Source organism: Notechis scutatus, chromosome 4 (genome assembly GCF_049901735.1).
Source record: "Notechis scutatus isolate UNSWTSFEM ecotype Mainland chromosome 4, rNotScu1.2, whole genome shotgun sequence".
NCBI lineage: Eukaryota > Metazoa > Chordata > Lepidosauria > Squamata > Elapidae > Notechis > Notechis scutatus.
This window is the reverse complement of record NC_142012.1, coordinates 79,249,943-79,272,390: the sequence shown is the minus strand read 5'-3', so window position 1 is coordinate 79,272,390 and position 22,448 is coordinate 79,249,943. Positions and strand designations below refer to the sequence as shown.

Below are 22,448 nucleotides of genomic sequence, written 5' to 3'. Positions count from 1 at the left end.
TTTTCTGTTATTTTCTGGCTATTTTCACAATTGTTGATGGTCTTAATGAGTTTGAGGCTCATTAAGGTTTACTCCTCTGTGTTTAGTGTCTACAGTAGAGCTGTGTGGATGGTCATTTCAGAAATCCAGTGGTAATTTGATGGACTCATTGAGCTAACTCTCTGAATCAAATTTGACAGGTGGTTTGAACTAGCTAATCTGATGCCACTGGGTTGAATTCAGACTTCTTCTTTTTTTGCAAAAGCATAGCAACAGATTTTTGACAATTGAATGAAACCAATAAGACAGTTGACAAGCCCACACAGATTCCACGTGTCTTTTCAGAAGACACATTCTATAAGCATGATTTTGGTGGTTATCCTTTCCCCTGGAAGAGTCAGAGCTGATTTTCCATTTCTGCTTTCAGGTTCCATGGGGTGGGGGGACTGATTTGTAAGTAACTGTAGAACATAGAACATATTTTTTTTTGTATCATGTGACCAGAATTGTGGCCACACTAGTGCACAATATCACGCAGCTATATCCAAACCAATTAACCCTGAAGTGCCAAACTGATAATTAGAAACTATTCAATGTAGTCATTTGGTTTCTTGATTAATGCATACACCCTGATCATTTATCATAGGAAAAATTCACAGGATCATTAAATTCTCCATATATGTCGCTTGCAATTAATGCTCTCTAACGACACTATCAGTGTGATGGAGCAGCTTTCAAATCATGAAAACTCCACTCAACACAAGCATTTAAAAATGTGATATACTAGTTATCGGATACCCTTGATCAATGTACTTTTGATTACCATCATGCAAAATCTTACGTTATTGTCAGAGATATGTATGCGCCTGTTTTGTGCTACCCTTTATCTATGTGGCAATTAATTATTCAAGGATGTATAAAGATATATCACTGAAGTGTTCAATGAGAGGTATCCACAGGGAGGGGATCATAAATTCAACATAGTAGCCACAAATAGGTGTTCAAAACCTTATTTACGTGGACCAGGACATAAAAATGTAGGAAGCTTAGAAGTAGAAGCTGATAGCAATAGCAATAGCACTTAGACTTATATACTGCTTTCCAGCCCTCTCCAAGTGGTTTACAGAGTTAGCCTCTTTCACCTAACAATTTGAGGTCCTCATTTTACCGACCTCAGAAGGATGGAAGGCTGAGTCAACCTTGAGCCAGTCAGGATCGAACTGCTGGCAGTGAGCAGTGAGTTAGCCCTGCAGTGCTGCATTGTAACCACTGCACCACCACGGCTTGCAATTTATTCATTGCCTAGAACTTTAAGGCTTAAATACACATAACCAAAGTCAAACAAATATACACATGATTATTTAAGGTACAGTCGAATACCATTGGCTCTCAAAACCCTTGGGGGGAAAAATAAGAAACACTTCCTCCCTCCAAGTCTTCTTTAAATAGTTATTCTTCTGTAATAAATAATATCAAATATCATGATGGGAAAGAAAGAAAATGTATTCAGTTCCTCATTTCCAGCATGACATTTATGATTTTCCAAAATCTGTGACTTTCCAGCAAAAATGTTCATCATAGTATCTCCCTCTCCCCCCCCTTTCTGCATGCATGTATGTATGTATGAATGTATGTAGTATGTATGTATGTATGCATGTATGTATGAATGTATGTATGTATTTTCTTTCTTTCTTTCTTTCTTTCTTTCTTTCTTTCTTTCTTTCTTTCTTTCTTTCTTTCTTTCTTTCTTTCTTTCTTTCTTTCTTTCTTTCTTTCTGTTTTCAAGAAGAGATTGGACAGACACTTGTCTGAAATGGTATTGGGTTTCCTGCTTGAGCAGGGGGTTGGACTAGATGGCCTCCAAGGTCCCTTCCAGCTTCATTATTCTGTAATTCTGATTCTTTATTATTCTGTTTGTTATTCTGTTATTTTACTTCCCTTTCATTATCTTTTTTAGTTCTGAGCTGTGCATGACTTCCTCCCTCCCTCCCTTCTCCCTCTCTCTCTCTCTCCCTCCCCTCTCCTCCTCTCTCTCTCTCTCCCCCTCCCTCCTGCTCTCTCTCCCTCCCTTTCCCCCTCTCCCTCCCTCCCTCCCCCCCTCTCTCCCCCTCCCTCCTGTCTCTCTCTCCCTCCCTCCCTCCACCCTCTCTCTCCCTCTCCCTCTCTCCCCCTGTCTCTCTCTTTCTCTTGCTTTCATTATCCAGTGATTGAGAGCTATTTTTATTTCCCATTTATCCAGAGGTGCCATCCAGAGCGATGTTTCTCCGAGATCACCTCCCATCAGCTAGGAAGTCTTCAAGATTCTGCTTAGGGTTTCAAAGGTTCCCCTGGATTTCCTCTTTGGGTTGTGGGCAGCCATCAAACCGACGCAACTAATCTAATCTAATTACCTCGTTACTTCTGACTCTGTTAGGTTTGGTGAACGTTTGTGCCAGTGATCTCCATCTGCTTGCGCGTCGCACCAGCAACTCTTATACATCGCAGCTAACACCGCGGCTGTGTGACAAGCGAAATCCCCACTGGATTTTCCCTTTATTTAGTGGGGGGGGGGGTAGATTTTGATTTTGATTTTTTTTTTAGATTTCTCTTGCACCGCTGAGTAACACAACCAATAATAGTGACAGCTCTGGTTTAGTCTAACGATCATATGGCAGCACCTTGTTCCTCCTGTCCTCGGGGGAGTTTGTATAATAACCATGACATTGTCTGGAATGGCAGTATTGGCATTTGAGCGATCGATAAACCAGCCGCTTCCACTGAGTAACCTGTTAAAGAGTTGGATTCAGAAAGGTTCAAATTGATATGCATGCCACCGCGTTCATTAGACCACCAGGGACAAGTTCTCCATACGTGGTTAAATAACTGAGGGCGACAGATGTCAGCTAGAATATTTTTAAGTATATTTTAAACAGAGATGACGCTTAATGACCTTAATGTTCCACTTCACGAAGTTTGCATGCTTGGGAAAAAAAAAAAAGACATTAGAAGGACTCTCCTTGTCTGGTTATGATTGAAGATCTGCTTACTAGTTTTGCCACTGTGTGGGTAAAATATATGTACAGAATGTGTGTGTGTGTATTTGTCTGTATGTGTGTATTTGTATGTGTGTGTGTGTGTGTGTGTGTGTGTGTGTGTGTGTGTGTATGTGTGTGTGTGCGTGGGGAGAGAGAGAGAGAGAGAGAGATAGGTAGATAGATAGAAAGTTAGATAGATAGATAGTTAGATAGATAGATAGATAGATAGATAGATAGATAGATAGATAGATAGATAGATAGATAGATAGATAGATAGATAGATAGATAAGGAGGAAGGGAGGGTGGGAGGGAGGAAGGACTTCACAACAACATATGGAAGCTGCACTTGGAATAGTCACATTTTTAAACATTTCTATGAGCAACCTACCTCCGTAAGGCGATTTTACAACACCAGGCCTGCAAATCGCAAATGATAGCTGTTGAATCCTATCAGCTTCACCTCTCTTGAAAAGTTAAGCAGTGGCTTTCAGCTTTAATTGTATTCATTTAATCTCCTGGCAGTAGCATGGTGGCTCGAGCAGTTGGAACGCTGGGCAGGAGATTAGCAAGCCCACATTTGAGACCCAGATTAGCAAGCCCACATTTGAGACTACAGGGTTCTCGTCCTTCACTCCAGTTCCTGCCAGGGACATGAAAGGAACCCTCAATTGGGCATCCCCAGGGCAACGGTGATGTCACTGGCTAATCCTTTCCACCCCGGAAGCGTTTCGGTGCTTCTGACCCAAGTGCTAAATAATAATAATAATAATAATAATAATAATAATAATAATAATAATAATAATAATAATAATAATAATAATAATAATAATAATCTTCATGGTATGTTCCATTCGATAGTAATTCCAAAGGAAATTTGGATTTAGCAGATGCAAGGAGATTCAGATTTGCAAGAAGTTGTTGGTCCAACTGTGTAATCATAACATTGGCATTCATAACTTCATCGCCCTTGAAGGGGTTCCAACACACATTTGACCTGAAAATAATTCCACCAAAGTTATAAGACTAACCTGACAAGATGACTTAAATATTTCCTTTTTTATCAGTGGATCTTTCTCATAAATGATACCTCCCCTAATCCAAATATCTTCTTGTGGCCTGTCAGCCGCCGGTCCCTCGAGCAGCTGAATCAGGAGGAGGAGGAGGCCTGGGAGTCAGGGTCAGCATCAAAGAAATCTGAGAGCTCTGAGAGGGAAGAGGGAATGGAGCTGTCAGAAAGAGAGAGAGAGAGAAGGCAGAGGAGAGGAGAGCAGTGGGAATCAATGGGCCGGTACTTGGGACAGAAGAGCCGCCGCTGCTAGCGAGGCCCCACCCTAGCTCTGGGAATAAAAGAGGATGAATAAGTATGGCAGACAACTATTCATCTCCCAGCCTGACAGACTTGTTATCTTTGGTGAAAGAGGAACTGTTTGCGGGGGCTGCTGGCACTCCTAATAAAGGAATCATTGAGTTAACTTCAGAGGATTTGTCGTGTTTGGGGAGCTGGGTCAGAACATGCCCCTAATCACCAAGTTGTTCTAACCAAAACCCTTTTCCAATAAGACAAACACGAACCAAAGAGAACAGAAACCTTTTAATGATTCTTATGAATTCCTGGTTAAAAGGCTGCTGCAAACTAATTAACTTTGATAAACACAAACCTTGCCAAAACTGCATGAGACTGCCAAGAATCACAGATAAGAAACATTTTACAACACAAGAGTCTTCAAATACCAACTTAAGATCGTGCAATGACCAGGATATAACAGATAAGAAACATTTTACAACACAAGAGTCTTCAAAGACCAACTTAAGATCCTGCAATGTCCACGAGGCTGAGTTTCAAAACGTCTTTGCTTCCTGCAAAGAATGTTTGCTTCACAGCTGTCTTTTATCTTTTTGAAGGAGGGGCCATTACCTTGCAGTCTTACTCCGAAGTCGGCCATGCTGTTGTAGCTGCTCTTTCCTGCGAGCAATCCTGCATGCACACACACTTGGCACAGGCTCCTCAGGAACCTCCTCATCGCTGCTGACAGCCCCCACAATCTCTGAAGGCAGCAGCCCACTCCCTAATGGTCCTGGCCCCTCATCTGAGTCCTCGCTCTCCTCAGCCATCCACACCTGCTGCTGGCTAACCACAACACAAGTTCAGCTGAGAGTGTCATTCAGAAGTGTTCACAGAAGATGGTTAAAAGAAAAAAATCACCATGGTTGTTATAATGGTGTGAACAAAGAGCCACCCATTATTTATGTTCCGGCACCCCAACGTCATCCCTTCTTACCCCATTCCCAGGTAGCCTGTTAGAATATGTGGATGTGATAGAGCAGGGGTCCCCAACCACCGGTCCGCGGACCGGTACCGGTCCATGGAACAAGTCCTACCGGGCCGCTGGCTTGCTGGGTGCCGCCATCTTGTTTTGATGAAAAAGTGCTTCCGGTGAGCTTTTCCGGGTAGAAAGCCATTTCTACCCGGAAAAGCTCACAACGCTAAGCGCCGCCATCTTGTTTTGATGGAAAAGTGCTTCCGGTGAGCTCACGGAAGCACTTTTTCATCAAAACAAGATGGCAGCGCCCAGCTGATGTCGGTACCGGGCCGCGCCATAAAAAAGGTTGGGGATACCGGGCCGCAGTGTAAAAAAGGTTGGGGATCCCTGTGATAGAGTCTACACAGTTTGAAGACCTAGCTCATCTCTTCTGTACCAGGGTAGTCCGAACCTGGCAACATTAAAACTTGTGGACTTCAACATGGCTGGCTGGGGAATTCTGGGAGTTGAAGCCCACAAGCTTTGAAGTTGACAGGTCTGGTTCCATACTAACCGTATGGGATTCTACGGGCAATGCTTGACTTACGACCACAATGGAGCCAAACATTACTGTGGCTATGTTGAGAAACTTGTGAGGTGAATTTTGCCTCACTTTAACAACTTTTCTCGCCTCGGCTGTTAAGGGGATCACTGCAGTTGATAAGTGAGTCGCCAGGTGGTGAAGTGAAATCTGGCTTCTCCCGTTGGCTTGTCAGAAGGTCGCAAAAGGGAATCACGTGACTTTGAGACACCGCAATGGTCATAAATACGAACCGGTGGCCAAGCATCTAAATTTTGACCACGGGACTGTGGGAAATGCTGCAATGGTCATAAGTGTGGAAAATACAATTCTAAGTCACTTTTTTCGGTGCCGTTGTAACTTTGGTCACTAAATGAACTGTTGCAAGCCAAGGACTACCTGTATGTATATATAGCTACCATATTCTTTGCCTTCCAAACTCTTATCTTTTTTTCTAAGCAAGCTTGGAGCATTTCATGCTCTGTTAGATATTATGGAGGTGAAAAGGTAGAAACAATTTCCTTGTGTTTTCATGCTTTTGTAGGCCCAGCACTGCTTAATTCCTGGGATGAATCTTGCTGGCATTGAAAACTCTTCATTACTCCTAACTCCTTTCCCCATTTTGTTCTGTTGTTTTGTTTCTCCAGACCCGAAGTGAAGCTGCTATGACCGTCCTCAGCGGCCATGTGGTGGTTTGCATATTTGGAGATATGACGTCAGCGCTGATAGGACTGAGAAATTTTGTGATGCCACTCCGAGCAAGCAATTTCCACTACCACGAGCTCAAACATATCGTCTTTGTGGGCTCCTTGGAATATTTAAGGAGGGAATGGGAGACCATGCATAACTTTCCCAAGGTCTCCATTTTACCAGTAAGTCCAAGGACCTGATCTCCCCTCTCCCCCAACCTCAATCCTTCCCTCCCTCCGTACTTCCCACCCTCTTCTTCCTTTCTTCCTATCCCCCTTCCTTCCCAAGATACTGTCTTCCTTCCTTCTTCCCTCCCTCTCTTCTTCTTCCCCGCCTTTCATTGCTTCTTTCCTTCCTCCCTCCCTCTCATCCTTCCTTCCTTCCTTCCTATCTCCCTTCTTTCTTCCCAAGACATTGTCTTCCTCCCTCCCTCCCTCTCATTGCTTCCTTCCTGTCTCCCTTCTTTCCTAACTCACTGTCTGTCTCCTTCCTTTTCCCTCCCTCTCTCTCTTTTCCTTTCTTACCTCTCATTGCTTCCTCCTCCCTCCCTCCCTCCCTCCTTTCCTTTCCTTTTCTTTCCTTCCTTCCTTCCCTTCCTTTCATTTCTTTTTTTTTAATTTGGTTTGTCAATTGCTTACAAGATAAAAGGTATAAGTAAAAACATAGTTATGAATACATGGATACATATACCGTGTTTCTCCAACAATACGGCCTCCACCAATAGGAAGGCCCAGCATGTTTTTTGGGCATAAAATCAAATTAAGCCCCTCCCCCAAATTTAGGCCTATTTTAAAATATGCAAAATAAGGGGGAAGGACGGGGAGACTTCGTCATAGGAGCGCCCAGCGGGCCGGATTTCCTCGCCACCAGCCACTCCTAACGGGCGATCATGGCCAAGCACAGAGAGCTCCCTACTCCCACCTTTGCTGCAGACACCTTTGACACCCGCCACTGTTGCTTTCCCTTCTGCCCATTACGCCGCCACATTTGGAGCTGCCGCTTCCGTGTTTGGAGTGCCGTCGCCATTTGGAGCTCCAAGCGCGGAAGTGGCAGCTCCAAACATGACGGCGAGCGATCTTTATTTTGGTCCGTGCGAAGTTCAGAGCGAGCAAGAGAGGGAGACTGCGATGCCTCCATTCGAGATGGCAACCTCACGAGTGGATCACAACGTGGCTGGAAGCCCGAATCGGCGGGATACGATGGCGATCTTTTTGGAGCGAGAGAGAAAGGGAGAGAAGAGTTGCGAGCGTAATTTGCAGGAGGAAGTGGGTGTACCCCACGGCAGGGAGCCCAAGGAAGAAGGGCTGGTAGGCAACGGAGAGCGTCCGTAGTTCCGGAAGCAGCCTGAGACGCGCCCGGGAAGAGGCGCAGATGCTGCCTTGTAGTCCCCAAGCCAACTGCGTGCGCCGCCTTTAGTTATGTGCGCTCCGCGCTTAGGCATCTCCGTGTGATCGCGACCCTGTCCTTTCCACCTGGCGCCCTTGCTGCTTTCTGGCTCTTTAGCAACCGGCTTCGTGTTTGGAGCACTGCCGCTGTTTGGAGCTCCAAACGGCGGCGGAAGCTCCAAATGTGGAAGCTCCAAACATGACGGTGGGCGATCTTTTTATTTTGGTCCGCACGGTTCAGAGCCAGCATGAGAGGGAGACCGTGATGCCTTGCTAAAGAGCCAGAAAGCAGCAAGGGCGCCAGGTGGAAAGGATCACACGGAGATGCCCAAAGCGCGGAGCGCACATAACTAAAGGCGGCGCACGGAGTTGGCTTGGGGACTACAAGGCAGCATCTGCGCCTCTTCCCGGGCGCGTCTCTAGGCTGCTTCCGGAGCTACGGGACACTCTCCGTTGCCTACCAGCCCTTCTTCCTTGGGCTCCCTGCCGTGGATACACCCACTTCCTCCTGCAAATTACGCCGCAATTCTTCTCTAACTTTCCTCTCGCTCCAAAAAGATCGCCATCGATCCCGCTGATTCGGCTTCCAGCCACGTGTGATCCACTAGTGAGGTTGCCATCTCGGATGGAGGCATCGCAGTCTCCCTCTCTTGCTCGCTTGAACCGCGTGACCAAAATAAAAGATCGCCGCCGCATGTTTGAGCTGCCACTTCCGCGTTTGGAGCTCCAAATGGCAATGGCACTCCAAACATGGAAGTGGCAGCCCAAACGTGGCGCGTAATGGGCAGAAGGAAGCAACAGCGCGGTGCCAAAGGTGTCTGCAGCAAAGGTGGGAGTAGGGAGTCTCTGTGCTTGGCCATGATCGCCGTAGGAGCGGCTGATGGCGAGGATGCAAGGGGGAATTAATCACCCCGAAAAGACGGCCTAGCCGTTTTGGCTCAAAAAATAAGGCCCGGCCTTATTATGTGAGAAACACGGTAAGAAAAATAAAAGAATCAATAGGACAGGGACGGTAGGCACATTGGTGCACTTATGCACACCCCCTACAGACCTCTTAGGAAAGGGGTGAGGTCAATAGTAGACAGTCTAAGGTTAAAGTTTTTGGGGTTTGGGGAAGAAACCACAGAGTCAGGTAGAGTATTCCAGACATTGACCACTCTGTTGCTGAAGTCGTATTTCCTGCAATCGAGTTTGGTGCGATTAACCTTGAGTTTGCATCTATTGTTTGCTCTTGTATTGTTATGGTTGAAGCTGAAGTATTCATTGACAGGTAGAACATTGCAATGTATGATTTTATATACTATACTTAGATCAGACCGAAGGCGGTGTAGTTCTAGGTTTTCTAGGTCTAGAATTTCAAGTCTGGTGGCATAAGGTATTCTGCAACGAGTAGAGGAGTGGAGAACTCTTATTGTGAAATATTTCTGGACTTTCTCAACTGTGTTAATATCAGATACATAATGTGGGTTCCAGACTGATGAGCTGTATTCGAGTATTGGTCTAGCAAATGTTTTGTATGCTCTAGTTAGTAGTGTAATATTACCAGAGAAAAAGCTACATAAGATTAGGTTAACAACTCTTAATGCCTTTTTGGCTATGTAGTTACATTGGGCTCTAGCACTTAGATCATTAGAGATGAGTATTCCAAGGTCCTTTACAGAGCTTGGATCATCAACAAGGTCTTGACTATTCAGCCTGTATTTTATTTTCTGATTATTATTATTTTGTCAATATGTAGGGCAGAGCATTTATTTGTTGAAATTTGAAGTTGCCATTTGTTTGACCATTCTGATACATAGTGGAGGTGTTTTTGAAGGGTAGCAGTATTGTCTGTGGTGTTGAATAGCTTTACATTGTCAGCGAAGAGAATGCAGTTGCTCTTAACATGATCACAGAGGTCATTTATGTAGAGTGTGAAGAGAGTTGGTCCTAGAACACTGCCTTGGGGGACATCACTGTTGACAGGTACAGAATTTGATAGGACGCTCCCAATTTTGACCATTTGTTATCTGTTTGACAGGAATGCTTCTATCCAGTTATGCAGGTGTCCAGAGATACCATAAGATTTTAGTTTTAGGAGTAGTTTGTTGTGTACCACTGAATCAAAGGCTTTACAGAAGTCTATGTAGATTGCCCTGATCGAGTTGTGTAGTCATTATGTTTTTGCAGTGTAAGAGTTGCAGATTGCAGGATAGTTTTTTTTCTGAAACCAAATTGTTTATTAGAGAGTAGGTTGTTTGTCTCTAAGTGGAAGATAATGGATTGGTTAATAATTGATTCCATGACTTTACAGGTTTCCCTTCCCTTCCCTTCCTTTCCTTCCCTTCTCCTTCCTTTCCTTTCCCTTCCTTTCCTTTCCTTTCCTTTCCTTTCCTTTCCTTTCTTTTCCTTTCCTTCCTTTTCCTCTTCTTTCCTTTGATCTTGGGTTTCACTGTTTTGTTCTTGACTCGTTATAAGCCTGAGGACTTGGCCTTTCCCTGTTTGTTGTAGCTATGAAAACCAAGCCCTGGGAGACCTTATTAGAGGAAATTTGCTGGTGTTCTCCGTCCCTTGTCAAGGATGAATTTCAGCGCCTATCAGACACATTAGCAATCTTGCTCATTGAACACTTGCCTGAATGCCTTGATTACAGCCGGTTTTGATGTTATGATTTCACTTGACAGCAGGGCAATTATTAGTCGTGGCATTATTTATGCCTATGAAACCTTTGAAAACATTTTGTATTGTTTGTCTATCTACCCGATCTCTTTGGGTGTGCCCAGATCTGTGAAAAGATCTGGTCTGCTGGCTTTCTTCTACCCAATGCACCAATTGAGAGTTATCACCTCTTTCTTAAGGGGATACAGGATGAAAGGAGATGAATGTCTTTATCACTAAATGTGATAAATTCTTTATCACAGCATTGAAGAGCCCCCAATTCCTCACGATTTATACCTCGGTGCTCATGAGAACGCAAATTTCATAATAAGTTGCCTTTCACACGAGGCCAGGAAGAAAATCACTAGCAGGGGGCCATTAAATATTTTATTTGAATACTAGGTTGGTTGGGTTTTTTTCTTCACCCTAAAAGGGCTACTTACAAAAAACAAGCAGAATAAAGGATAAACCAAAACAAATAGAATCCAAATTGAAATCCATCATTAAATATTTGGCTAGTCTTGCTTCATACAGTCTTTGAAGCTGAAGCAATCCTCTTGTTCATCCCACTTGTCATACAATTGAGGGATGCAAAATGGGAGATCACCATCACAAATTAGCTGTCCCTCCATCTCTCTCCCTCTCTCCCTCTCTCTCTTTTTCTCTCTCCCTCCCGCTCCCTCTCTCTGTCACATCAATAGGCCTGGGCTGTGTTCTTCGTAGCTCACATTGTCATCCATACCATATTTACACACCAGTCTCTGGCCTGGAGAAAGTCATCCTGTATGTAATGTTTAAATTATCCACTAATTCGAGGTGTGCATTATAAACATTTCCCAACGCATATAAACACCAAGAAGGACATCATCATGTTTTGCTACATGGTCCAATTAGTAATTTTGCTACAAAAAAACCCCAGTGTACATTGGTGCTTATTAATATAGTGTCCATTTCTGTACTAAAGAAGCTCTAACTTTGTTGAAGCAAATGTCATGGTGGGATTGTTTAGAAAAAGGTAAAACTTGTTACAGGAAATGTTTTTCGGGATCTTTCTTTTTATGCATGGATGGAGAGATGGATGGAAAGAGGAAGGGAGAGGGGGAGGGGGGAGAGAGGGGAAAGTACAAGGAGGAGGAATCAGGTGGGGAACTTGAATCCTTGCGTAGCTGCAGGAGACTTAAGCCTGACCCTTCCTAAGTTCCATGACATGTTATCATTTGTCAAAGGAAGGCACGCAATCTGGGGAGATTCCTGTAGTGTAGGTAGAACATAATAAAGTAGTCAACCTGAACCTTTCACACAAGGATGTGGGTGGGTGGGTAGGTAGGTAGATAGATAGATAGGCAGTCAGGCAGATGATGGATAGATAGATAGATAGATAGATAGATAGATAGATAGATAGATAGATAGATAGATAGAGACAGAGAGAGAGAGAGAGAGAGATGATAGAACAGACAGACAGACAGACAGACAGATAGATAGATAGTAGTCAACCTGAACTTTTCACATGATGTGATGTGGTGTGTTAGGTAAGTAGGTAGGTAGGTAGGTAGGTAGATGGATGGATGTATGGGTAGGTAGGTAGGTAGGTAGGTAGGTAGATAGATAGATAGATAGATAGATAGATAGATAGATAGATAGATAGATAGATAGATAGATAGATAGATAGATAGATAGATAGAGCAGGCAGGCAGGCAGGCAGGTCAGGCAGGCAGGCAGGGTGGCAGGCAGGCAGGCAGGCAGATGATAGGATTAGATAGACAGACAGACAGACAGACAGACAGACAGATAGACAGACAGACAGACAGACAGATATATAGATATATATACATACATACATACATATATATATATATATATATATATATATATATATATATATATATATATATATATATATATAGACAAACAGAGAGAGAGAGAGAGAGAGAGAGAGAGAGAGAGAGAGAGAGAGAGAGAGAGATATTATAGACAGACAGTCAGACAGATAGATAGAAGTAGTCAACCTGAACCTTTCACATGAGAATGTGGATGGTTAGGTAGGTAGGTAAGTAGGTAGATGGATGGATGGATTGATGGGTGGATGGATGGATGGGTAGGTAGGTAGATAGCTAGATAGGCAGTAAGGCAGATGATAGGATAGATAGATAGATAGATAGATAGATAGATAGATAGATAGATAGATAGATAGATAGATAGATAGATAGATAGATAGATAGTCAGACTGATACCGCAGGTAGATAGTGTTAGTTTGGTTCTATAAGGGATTCGTTCTTTTCCATATCACTGGCACAAGTCCAGCATTTCTGGAAGTGAGTATCTGAACATGCCCCCTCGGTCTGCTCAGAAGGACATTTGCTGCTCCAGGAGATGCACAGAACTCGAGAGGGGGTTGTAAGCGGCAGGCACGATGCCCGGAAGTTTCCCATCATCCCCGCTCCTCGTTTGTTACCCATCGCTTGACTGAGTATTGAGTCTTAAAGACTAAAATGCTGCCATCAGCGCCAGCCACCCTTTCCGATCAGCATGTTCCTTCTCTTCCCTGGCACACAGTTAGACCCTCTTAATGTCAGAGCATTACACAAAAAGTGGGGGATACTTGTTAAATCATCTCCCAAAGCTCCTTCCTGCTGTTTAATTTTTTTTCTTTCATTCCCTTCCTCTTTTCTCTCTCTCTCTCTCCCCTTCCTCCCCCCTTTCTCTGCTGAAGGGTACACCATTAAGCCGAGCTGATTTAAGAGCTGTCAACATCAACCTCTGTGACATGTGCGTCATCCTGTCAGCCAATCAGAATAATATTGATGACACTTCACTGCAGGACAAGGAATGCATCTTGGCGTCACTCAACATCAAATCTATGCAGTTTGATGACAGCATTGGGGTCTTGCAGGCTAATTCCCAAGGTAAGGACTGCCCTATAAGACTTCTCCTCCATGGTGCCTTAAGGGGACAGGAAATGGCAGGAAGAATATCTCTCACTCAGTAATTCAAAAGGGAGCTTCCCTCCGCTTGCTTGATGGTTAAACCTGCTGATTGGGAAGAGGGGGCTTTGGTGTAGCACACGCGGGGTGGGGGGAACAAAAAGCTAATCTGGGCGCCAGAAAACCCGAGGTCGATTGGGGAGAGAATCACACTCCTTGCTCCGTCCATAGAAGTCTCGCTGTGTGTAACGATAAAGTTGTTCGGTTATGCTTTGCATTGCCAGAGGTCACGTCGTTTCATGCTGGATGCAAAGGAGGATGATTGGAAGTGTGTTTGACCAGCATCTTGGCTTTGTCTGCAAGATTATATCAACGGAATGGCATGTGATGCCAAAGCAACACCTCTGAGGCCAGAGAATAGTGAAAATAATAATAAGGGGAGGATTTTGTGAAGATCTGTTTAACCTCTGCACAAAAATCCTTACAGTGGTGGTCGACCTCCCTCCAGTTTCAAAAGCTCAGCGCCTAAGAGCACCTCTTTCTGACTGTGTATTTTTTTGTTGTTGTTGGCTGTTCCTTTCTTTTGATTGTGTTTCCCAAGAGCGCAAAGCAGATAACAATATATTTAAAGGTCAGATAAACAGACCATCCTGCTCTTAATCTTGCAACATAGAAACAGACAAATCAATAGAAATATATATGCCATAATAAATGCCCGGATACTGCATTTTAAGTAACAAAAGCAATCATCCACTTCCCTTCCATTCAATTATCCTTCATAATTCCGTTCAATTGCTTTCATTCAAAAATCTACCATTAAAAATCTGATAGTTGATGAAAATGAAAATAAATAGTGATAGTGGGTTGTTGTTGTTTTTTTTTAAAAAGTTCACCTCCTTATTTAAAACATGTGATATATGACAGCAAAAGCTAAGATTATATGATGGGGGAGAGATGTCTTGCCATTTAATGGTTCTCTATTAGCATCGAACTATACTCCAGATAACTCTACAGTCTTTCAATAGAGACAGAGCCATTGATTCTGTTCTGGTCTACCCAAGTTAGTCAAACTGACTACATTTCAAATTTTATAGGATATGGAATTTGTATTCTGTGTTGGATGGTCCCTACAGAAGAGAAGATGATGTGATGGTCTAACAACAGGGATCTCCAAACTTGTCAACTTTGCGACTTGTGGACTTCAATTCCCAGAATTCCCCAGCTGGCTGGCTGAGGAATTCTGGGAGTTGAAGTCCACAAGTCTTAAAGTTGACAAGTTTGGAGACCTCTGGTCTACAGTAAAGCAGCAATTTCTTAGGAAAAAGGGAGCACATTCCAGAAAAGATGAGGGAGAGAGAAGAGGTATCAGTCAACCAGAATAGAGCTGGAAGGGACCTTGGAGGTCTTATAGTCCTGCCCCCTGCTCAAGCAGGACACGTGCCTGTCCAGTTATTGTCAGTAAATAGCAACCTCACCATGTGGGCCAGACTAAGAAAACAAATTCTACAGGAGGGCTGAAACTACATCGGTTGAGATTGGCTATAACAGCAGAATCTTGCAAATCTGATTGTAATTATATCTCCGTCCTCTTCTTATACTTCAGTGAAATAAGGAGGTGCTTATCAGCTGCTTCCAAATATTCTTTGATTGATTAATTGATTCATCGATTGAAGTCTATCTCATCTAGAGCCAACTCTGAGCAACTTAGCTGTCTGTTTTTGTAGTGAGTAAGAAGTATGATTTTGACGGAGAGGTATTTGTTCATAATGGAATGGAACAGAGAATGGAATGGAATGGAATAGAATAGAATGCAGAGTAGAGTAGAGTAGGGTAGAGTAGAGTAGAGTAGGATAGCATAGGATAGAAAAGAACAGAATAATGGAATGTAGAATAGAATAGAATAGAATAGAATAGAATAGAATAGAATAGAATAGAATAGAATAGAATAGAATAGAATAGAATAGAACGGACCTTAGGGTCTTCTCCAAACCCTAAACCATTTCATTCATTCATTCATTCATCAATTCATTCATTCACTCCATTTCTGTACAGAAGCGAAGAGGAATAATGTGTATCTTAATGCACAATTACAAAGATAACATTTCTAAATGTCTCGGGAGTTAGTCAGCTCTTTTCACAATAATTGTGGAGTGCTTGTTGTAAAGATAAAAACCTCTGCAAATTAAGTTGAAAGCAGCATACTCAATGACACTAGCCCCACCCCAACACCCAAATATGCATTCCTCTTAAGAATCTGAAAGCATTGGCATCAACCACCAGCCCCCATAATAAATCCTCTTAATTTTTGACTTTTATGGGGTTGGGTGCAATTCAAGCTATTAGCTGCAGGAGATTCCCCATTTGAATGGGAGAATAAAATTTGGTCACTTGGACACACTTTGGTATTGAAAGTCACCAGCAAGTATCGCAATGGAATCAGGATACATTGCAGTGGTTCCAACCTTGCCAGCTTGTCCCAACAAATATTGGTTGTCTGAACACGTTCCAGAATGGCTGCTTTGATTTCAAATGAAATCAAGATGCTAAAGTCACCTTGGATCTACCTCTAGCCAGGTTTGGGCTGGCTTAAACCTTCTTCCTTATTCTGTTGAAAAGGATGGTGTCTGAGCCATTGATCAAATTCAGAAAAATACATAGGGGAAGTTATTTATAATTTTGTTGCCAACTTGTTCCAGCTGGCCTGCTGAAAAGTCTACCTCATTTTATTTGACATGCTCTCTGAAACATGGATTTAGCCAGCTTTTGTGCGGTAACTACAGCATGGCCATTAGGAAGCCAATGGTGCAAACATTTAACTGTTGTGTAACCAATAAGTTATGGGTTTATATTCCTCACACAAGGGACAGAATTAATCTGTGGCTAATGTCCCATTTTATCTATTTTTCCCCATTTGTTTTTGTTTTTAATGTTTGTTTCACCTTACATTTTACTGGGTTTATTTTTCTTATTATTAATTTGCAATGGATAACTTTGCAGTTTGACTTCAGCAGTGAAGAGTGGTTTATTATGCATATTATTTACAATGCATATAGTAAAATATGTATGATGGAATACATTGTTTGCTAATTTATGAGTAATTATAATACATAATATTAATATATTGCCAAACATATTAATAATATATTCTGTATTATTATATATTGTAATGATTCATTAATAATAAATTACAGAGATTAGACTTCAGTTGGCAACATATGAACAAAATTAAAACAACACATAGCCCTGGTGCTTTAATTTAATTTAATTTTTATTGCCCTAGCTTTCCTCCCCAGGAGCAAACCAAAATCTTAAGCTCTTACTGTTCATCATAATGGACCACACTTATTGGGTTGGTGAAAGGGACTGGGTGTCTAATGGACTAACACTTAGGCATGAGCCGGTACTGGGCTGCAGCTGCCAAAAATGCCAACACAACGCTAGGTTTCATCAACAGAGGGATAACATCAAGATCATGGCATAATAATAATATGATAATACTGCTTTATATGACACATGTGGAATACTGCATCCAGTTCTGGTCATCATGATACAAAAAGGATGCTGAGACCCTGGGGAAGTGTGGAGAGAAGAGCAACCAAAGTGGTAAAGGATCTGGATGCTAAATTGTATGACAAATGGTTGAGGGACCTAGGTACGTCTTCCTTATTGAAGAGAAGGATTGGGGGGTCATGATAACTGTCTTCCAATACTTGAGAGGGTGTCACAGAGAAGAGAGGATCAACCTTATTCAGAGGCAAGACAAGAAGGAATGGTTGGAAGGTAGGTCATTAAAGAGAGATCCAATTTAGAAGTAAGGAGAAATTTTGTGACAGTGAGAACAGTTACTCAGTGGAATAGCTTACTTCCTGGAGTTGTGGGTACTTTATCAATGGAGGTCTGTATAGACCTGGATGACTGAGAATCTCTACAGACTTTTAGCTATGCAATTTGGGATGAACACCCTTTGAATGGTATGGGAGTAGGAATGGATTTCCAGAGGAAAAAATTGCAGGAATCAGGAGCACCAATCAGGTAACCCTGAGGACACAGATAAACCTCCAAGTGGCCCCAAGGACTCTCTAAAAGGATGCAAATGACCAGCTGTCTTCAATGAGTATAAATCCTTCCATTCTCCACCATTCTGTCAGATCTGAAGAAGCTTCTCGGATGAAAAGTGAAACGTCTTCGGAAAAAAAAACCAAGGAAGTCCAGTTGCCTCCTGAAAAAGCACCTTTGGGACATTCATCACTGGAGGTTTTCAAGAACAGACTGGACAAACTCTTTGACTAAGATGGTATAAGGTCTCCTGCCTTGAGTAGGGAGTTGGACTAGAAGACCTCTAAGGTTCCTTCCAGCCCTATGTTTCTATGTTCTGTGGGTCCAATTGATCCCCTCCACTTTGCTTGGTGATGGATCAATCTTCCCTCAGGTGCTTTGAATTCAGGGATGGGCTGCTGGGGTTTTGCAGAGGTTCAGGAGACCCCCTAGCTAAGATTCTGTGCAGTTTGGGGAACCCCCAAATCCCACTCCTGGCTGGCCCCACCCACCCCACCCCGCCCCTCCCAAGAACCCCACGTGGCCTGTTTTGGATGCAGGTAAGTGCAGGGCGCACACAGACGCTCAGGGACGACGAAAAAACGGGACTCCTAGAAGTTCGGGAAGGCTGGGAATGGGCCTCCGCAGTCTGGGGAGGGCAAACACACACACACACACACACCGCCATGGTGAAGGAGGTCAACTAGGCCACACCCACCATAGCCATGCCCATCCAGCAACTAGGCAGACGACCCTTTGCTAAAAAAATTTGAAGCCCACCCCTGTTTGCGTTTAGCTTTCAAACCACTGAGCTGTGGGCCGCTTAGCAATTAAAAGTACTACTATTACCATGACAACTTATGTACGAATTACTTCTGATCTTTTATTGGTGCTTTCACGAAAGAATAGACTTTCTGGAAGCACCTAAAATACCATGCTCACATTGTCAGCAGCAATTCTATCCGAGAAGGAACACCTAACAATTTGGACTGGAAGTTGTCTTTTGAGTGAGATGGACAGGTAGTTCTTGACTTCCAACAGTTCATTTAGTGACCATTCAAAGGTACAAAGGCACTGAAAAATGGGACCGTTGCAACCGTTTTTCACAGTTACGACCTTTGCACCATCCCCATGCTCCTGTGATCAAAATTTGGATGCTTGGCAACCAGTTCATACTTATGACCATTGCTGCCTCCCAAGGTCACGTTGCTGTGTCCCCTTTGCGACCTTCTGACAAGTGAAGTCAAGAGGGAAGCCAGGTTCAACTCACAACTGGGTTACTAACTTATCAACTGCAGTAATTGACGTAACAATTGTGGCAAGACGTTGTTTCTGGCTCTAGGGGGCAGTGCTCATCTCTGTTAGAAAGCCAAAGAGTCAGCGCTGTCCAAAGACGTCTCCATGGTCATGTGGCCAGCATGACTCAACACTGAAGGCACATGGAACGCTGTTACCTTCCCATCAAAGGGGTCCCTATTTTTCTACTTGCATTTTTTACGTGCTTTTGAACTGCTAGTTTGGTAGAAGCTGGGACAAGGAATGGGAGCTCACTCTGTTATGCGGCGCTAGGGATTCGAACCGCCGAACTGCCAACCTTTCTGATCTACGAGCTCAGCATCTTAGCCACTGAGCCACTGAGGTCATAAAGGGAGGCAAAAGTCACTTAACAGATGTCTCACTTAACAACAGAATATTTGGGGCTCAATTGTTCTCGTGAGTCAGCGACTTCCTGTATTTGGAGAGGGATGATTTTAAGTGGAAAGTTGAGCAGAAAGCTCTCCTGTCCAAACTTCTGTAGAACATCAATATCAATTGGGATGGGGAAGACTGTGTAGAGGCCTCCCCCTCCCATCTGTCCTTAATAAGCAGGATCTACAATGGCCATAACTTCCTGTATCTATAAAGGAAGAGATGCTATTTCTGCTGGTCTGGCAAAGAGCTCACTATACTGCACCTTGCTCAATGCATTTATCTGGAGAGAGCAGCTGTCACTTCCTTTTTGTTTAATAGTCGGTGCATTATTCATCCTGGGAAAAAAACATTTTAAATCATCTAATTCAGGTGCAAAACCTGACCCAAATGTTTTGAACTTGCATGGCAGCTGGATTTACCGCAGAGACGGCTTTTGTGTGCACTCCAACTGGACTCCTGGAAGTACTCTAGTTGAAATAATTCGGAAAAAAGACTTAAGGATGGGCTGGAAAGACGCCAATTGCACGGGAACAGACCTAGGATGATGTGACAGGTCAGCAATTCCCACAGTGGCATCATTTTAATGGATTAAAAAAGAAAAAGAAAAGTAGACAGGTTGCTTCCACAAAGAGCTTGACCATGGTTCCCAAATGGGTGCCATGCCTCTCTGTTCACACTGAGCAGGTTTGATGATGGCACAGATCATAAGATTTGGAGGTAAACTGGTTTTTCACTTTCAGGAACACAAATCACTCCTCGGTTCATCATTCCATAAGTTCTCCTTGTAGCTACAAAGCTTTCAGAAGACCACAGTGTCTTTCCATTGGAAGAAGACAACTTTCCCTCTCTGCCATCCCTCCTACCCCATGTGGAAAGAAAAATGGAGATTCAAAGCGGAAGGCAGCTCTGATTTTAGCTGCTGAAATCCTAGTTCAGCTGATCTTCCATCTGTTACTGACATCAGATCCTCAGAGTTAGCACTTCAGTAGTGTTGTTGATTAGGATTAGGAAGTCTAGAATGGCCTGCTAGAGTGCCACATGCATGTGAAAAAGGATGGGGATGACTTTCACATCCTAATATCTTTTTTAAAAAAAATACCCCATCTGATTTTATGCGTAATGAGGAATGGACATCATTGTCATTTGGTTAATGGAAAAGGAGAGGGAGGAGGAGGAGGAAGAGGAGGAGACATGAGGGAGGAAGAGAAAAGAAGGAGGAGGAGGAGAAGAGGAAGAGGAGAAGAGGAGGAGGAGAAGTGGAGAGGAAGAGAAGGAGAAGAGGAAGAGGGAGGAGGAGGAGGAGGAGGAGGAGGAGGAGGAGGAGGAGGAGGAGGAGGAAATCTTGCTGTTAGTATAATTTGGTCCTCCCCAAATATTCCTCAGATATTTCATGGAGGAACTTCAAAAGAATTCATCACTGAATTTTGCTTTGGGTAACCTTCCAACAATAATGGAGGTTCTGTCCCAGAAAGCTTTGCTATTAATTCCCTCCTGTCCACTTTTTGTGATGCCAAAATGAGTCCCTTGGGGTTTTGGTGATGAGGAGCACAGGTCCCTTATCGGTCCATCTTGGCATCTTGACAAAATGAGATTTGCAGACTTGTTTGAAATGTTCCACGCGACCTCTTTGTCCCTCTCACCAATCTGTGAAGGCATCACAAAGCCAAGTTGGTTTGCCATTCATTGATTTCAGCAGCAGCTTCCTGGAGACAGTGGGGAAAAAGTCACAATCATTGCAGCTATAGTCAAGGTCTACAGTCAGGGGCAGTGAATGCTGATTCAGCCACAAGGACTGTCCCAACGTATAAAAGATTGCACCTAAAAACAATAGCCACATGGCCGGTTTAAATGCATTGGATTATTTTTTTTTGCCAGTTATCGAAGTTGTGTTGATATCCCATCTAATTAAGCGAAGTCAGTCCATAGTTTATGTTATTATTTATTGTCAAATCTGTGCTGAGTTTCTGTTAATATGTATTGAAAAACCTAGGACCTTCTCCCATATATTATTCAAATACGAATGAAGGAGTAAGTTAGGGAACAGTTATGGTTATAAATATTCTGTCCCTTTTCCCCATTTTGAATTTCTTGCCCTTTTGGTTTTGCAGAAAACACAATATTTTCCCCTGTTACAATGGACATTGAGTGGGGACCAGAGCAGATAAAAGACAATTATGGTTAGTCAGATTTATGTTCCTTGTAGCCGCTTTGCTGGGGGTGATAACTTCAGATACCCACCCTCAATGATGTAATGATCTCGGCTAATGATTTAAGCTGCTGCTTTGAATTCTAAATGATGAGAACAATGAATTTCATTAGAAAGTTGCTCATCGAGTAAAAAGCCATCTCGTGGTTCTTAAGTGGGCTGAGGAAGGGGAAAAAAACAGAATTGCAGTGTAATATATTTTTTCCTCAAGACGTTGCAAGACAAATCACACAGTGCAATGGTTCAGATATGGTTCTTTCTGAATGAGTTCAGCTTATGAGAGTTTTCCCTAGGAATTATATTTCAGCCACATCAGTAATTCTGCTCCGAGTTCCATTTAAAATTCTTCTAATAGGTCTGGTGTATAAAGAGAATTAAATAAGGGGGAGATAGATGACTCAAGAGAAACTAGCTTTCCTAAGGCAGTACTAAGGGGAATTCCCATCTAGCAGGGGTGTCAAACTCAAGGCCGGTGGGTCAGATTCAGGGTGCTTAGATCTGGCCTGTGGGGCTACCCTGGAAACAGCAAAGGACCGGTCTGCAGTGCCTCTGCCAGCAAAAATGGGGCTCAGGGGGGCCCCGCCCGGGCACCATTTTCAGCCACAATGGCCTCCTGCAGTCCTCTGTCAGCAAAAATGGAGCTTGAGGGTCTGCACACGGTCCCCCACCCCAAGCTCCCTTTTCACTGGCAGAAGGCTATCTAAACAAATTAAAATTAAAAAAAAAAATGTTTCCCCTTTTGCATTTGAGCATGCAAGACGCGACAGGAAAGGAGAAAGGGAAAGAGGAAAGACAAAGAAAAAAAAGGAAAGGTGGGAAGAGAGCAAGGAAGGGAAAAGAAGGAAAGAGGAGAAGGAAGAAGAAAGGAGAAGGAAGGAGGAAGGAAAAAGAAGAGAAGAGAAGAGAAGAGAAGGAAGGAAGGAAGGAAGGAAGGAAGGAAGGAAGGAAGGAAGGAAGGAAGGAAGGAAGGAAGGAAGGAAGGAAGGAAGGAAGATAGATTATAATGGGAGTAAGGGAGGATTGGAGGAAAGTCCTGCCTTAGCACTTGGCCACCAGAGGTGCCCCTGAC

General features: G+C 43.3%; 1 protein-coding gene across 13 annotated transcripts in view; it reads left to right on the top strand.

Moving 5' to 3' along the window:
• Nucleotides 1-22,448, top strand: part of KCNMA1 (potassium calcium-activated channel subfamily M alpha 1) — a 524,126-nt gene that overhangs the window by 450,486 nt on the left and 51,192 nt on the right. For all 13 annotated transcript variants that reach the window (XM_087963879.1, XM_087963877.1, XM_026678373.2 and 10 more), the window contains 2 exons: nucleotides 6,461-6,685; nucleotides 13,236-13,428. In XM_087963879.1, coding sequence (XP_087820005.1) covers nucleotides 6,461-6,685; nucleotides 13,236-13,428 — 418 coding nt within the window. The remainder of the gene's footprint in view (nucleotides 1-6,460; nucleotides 6,686-13,235; nucleotides 13,429-22,448) is intronic.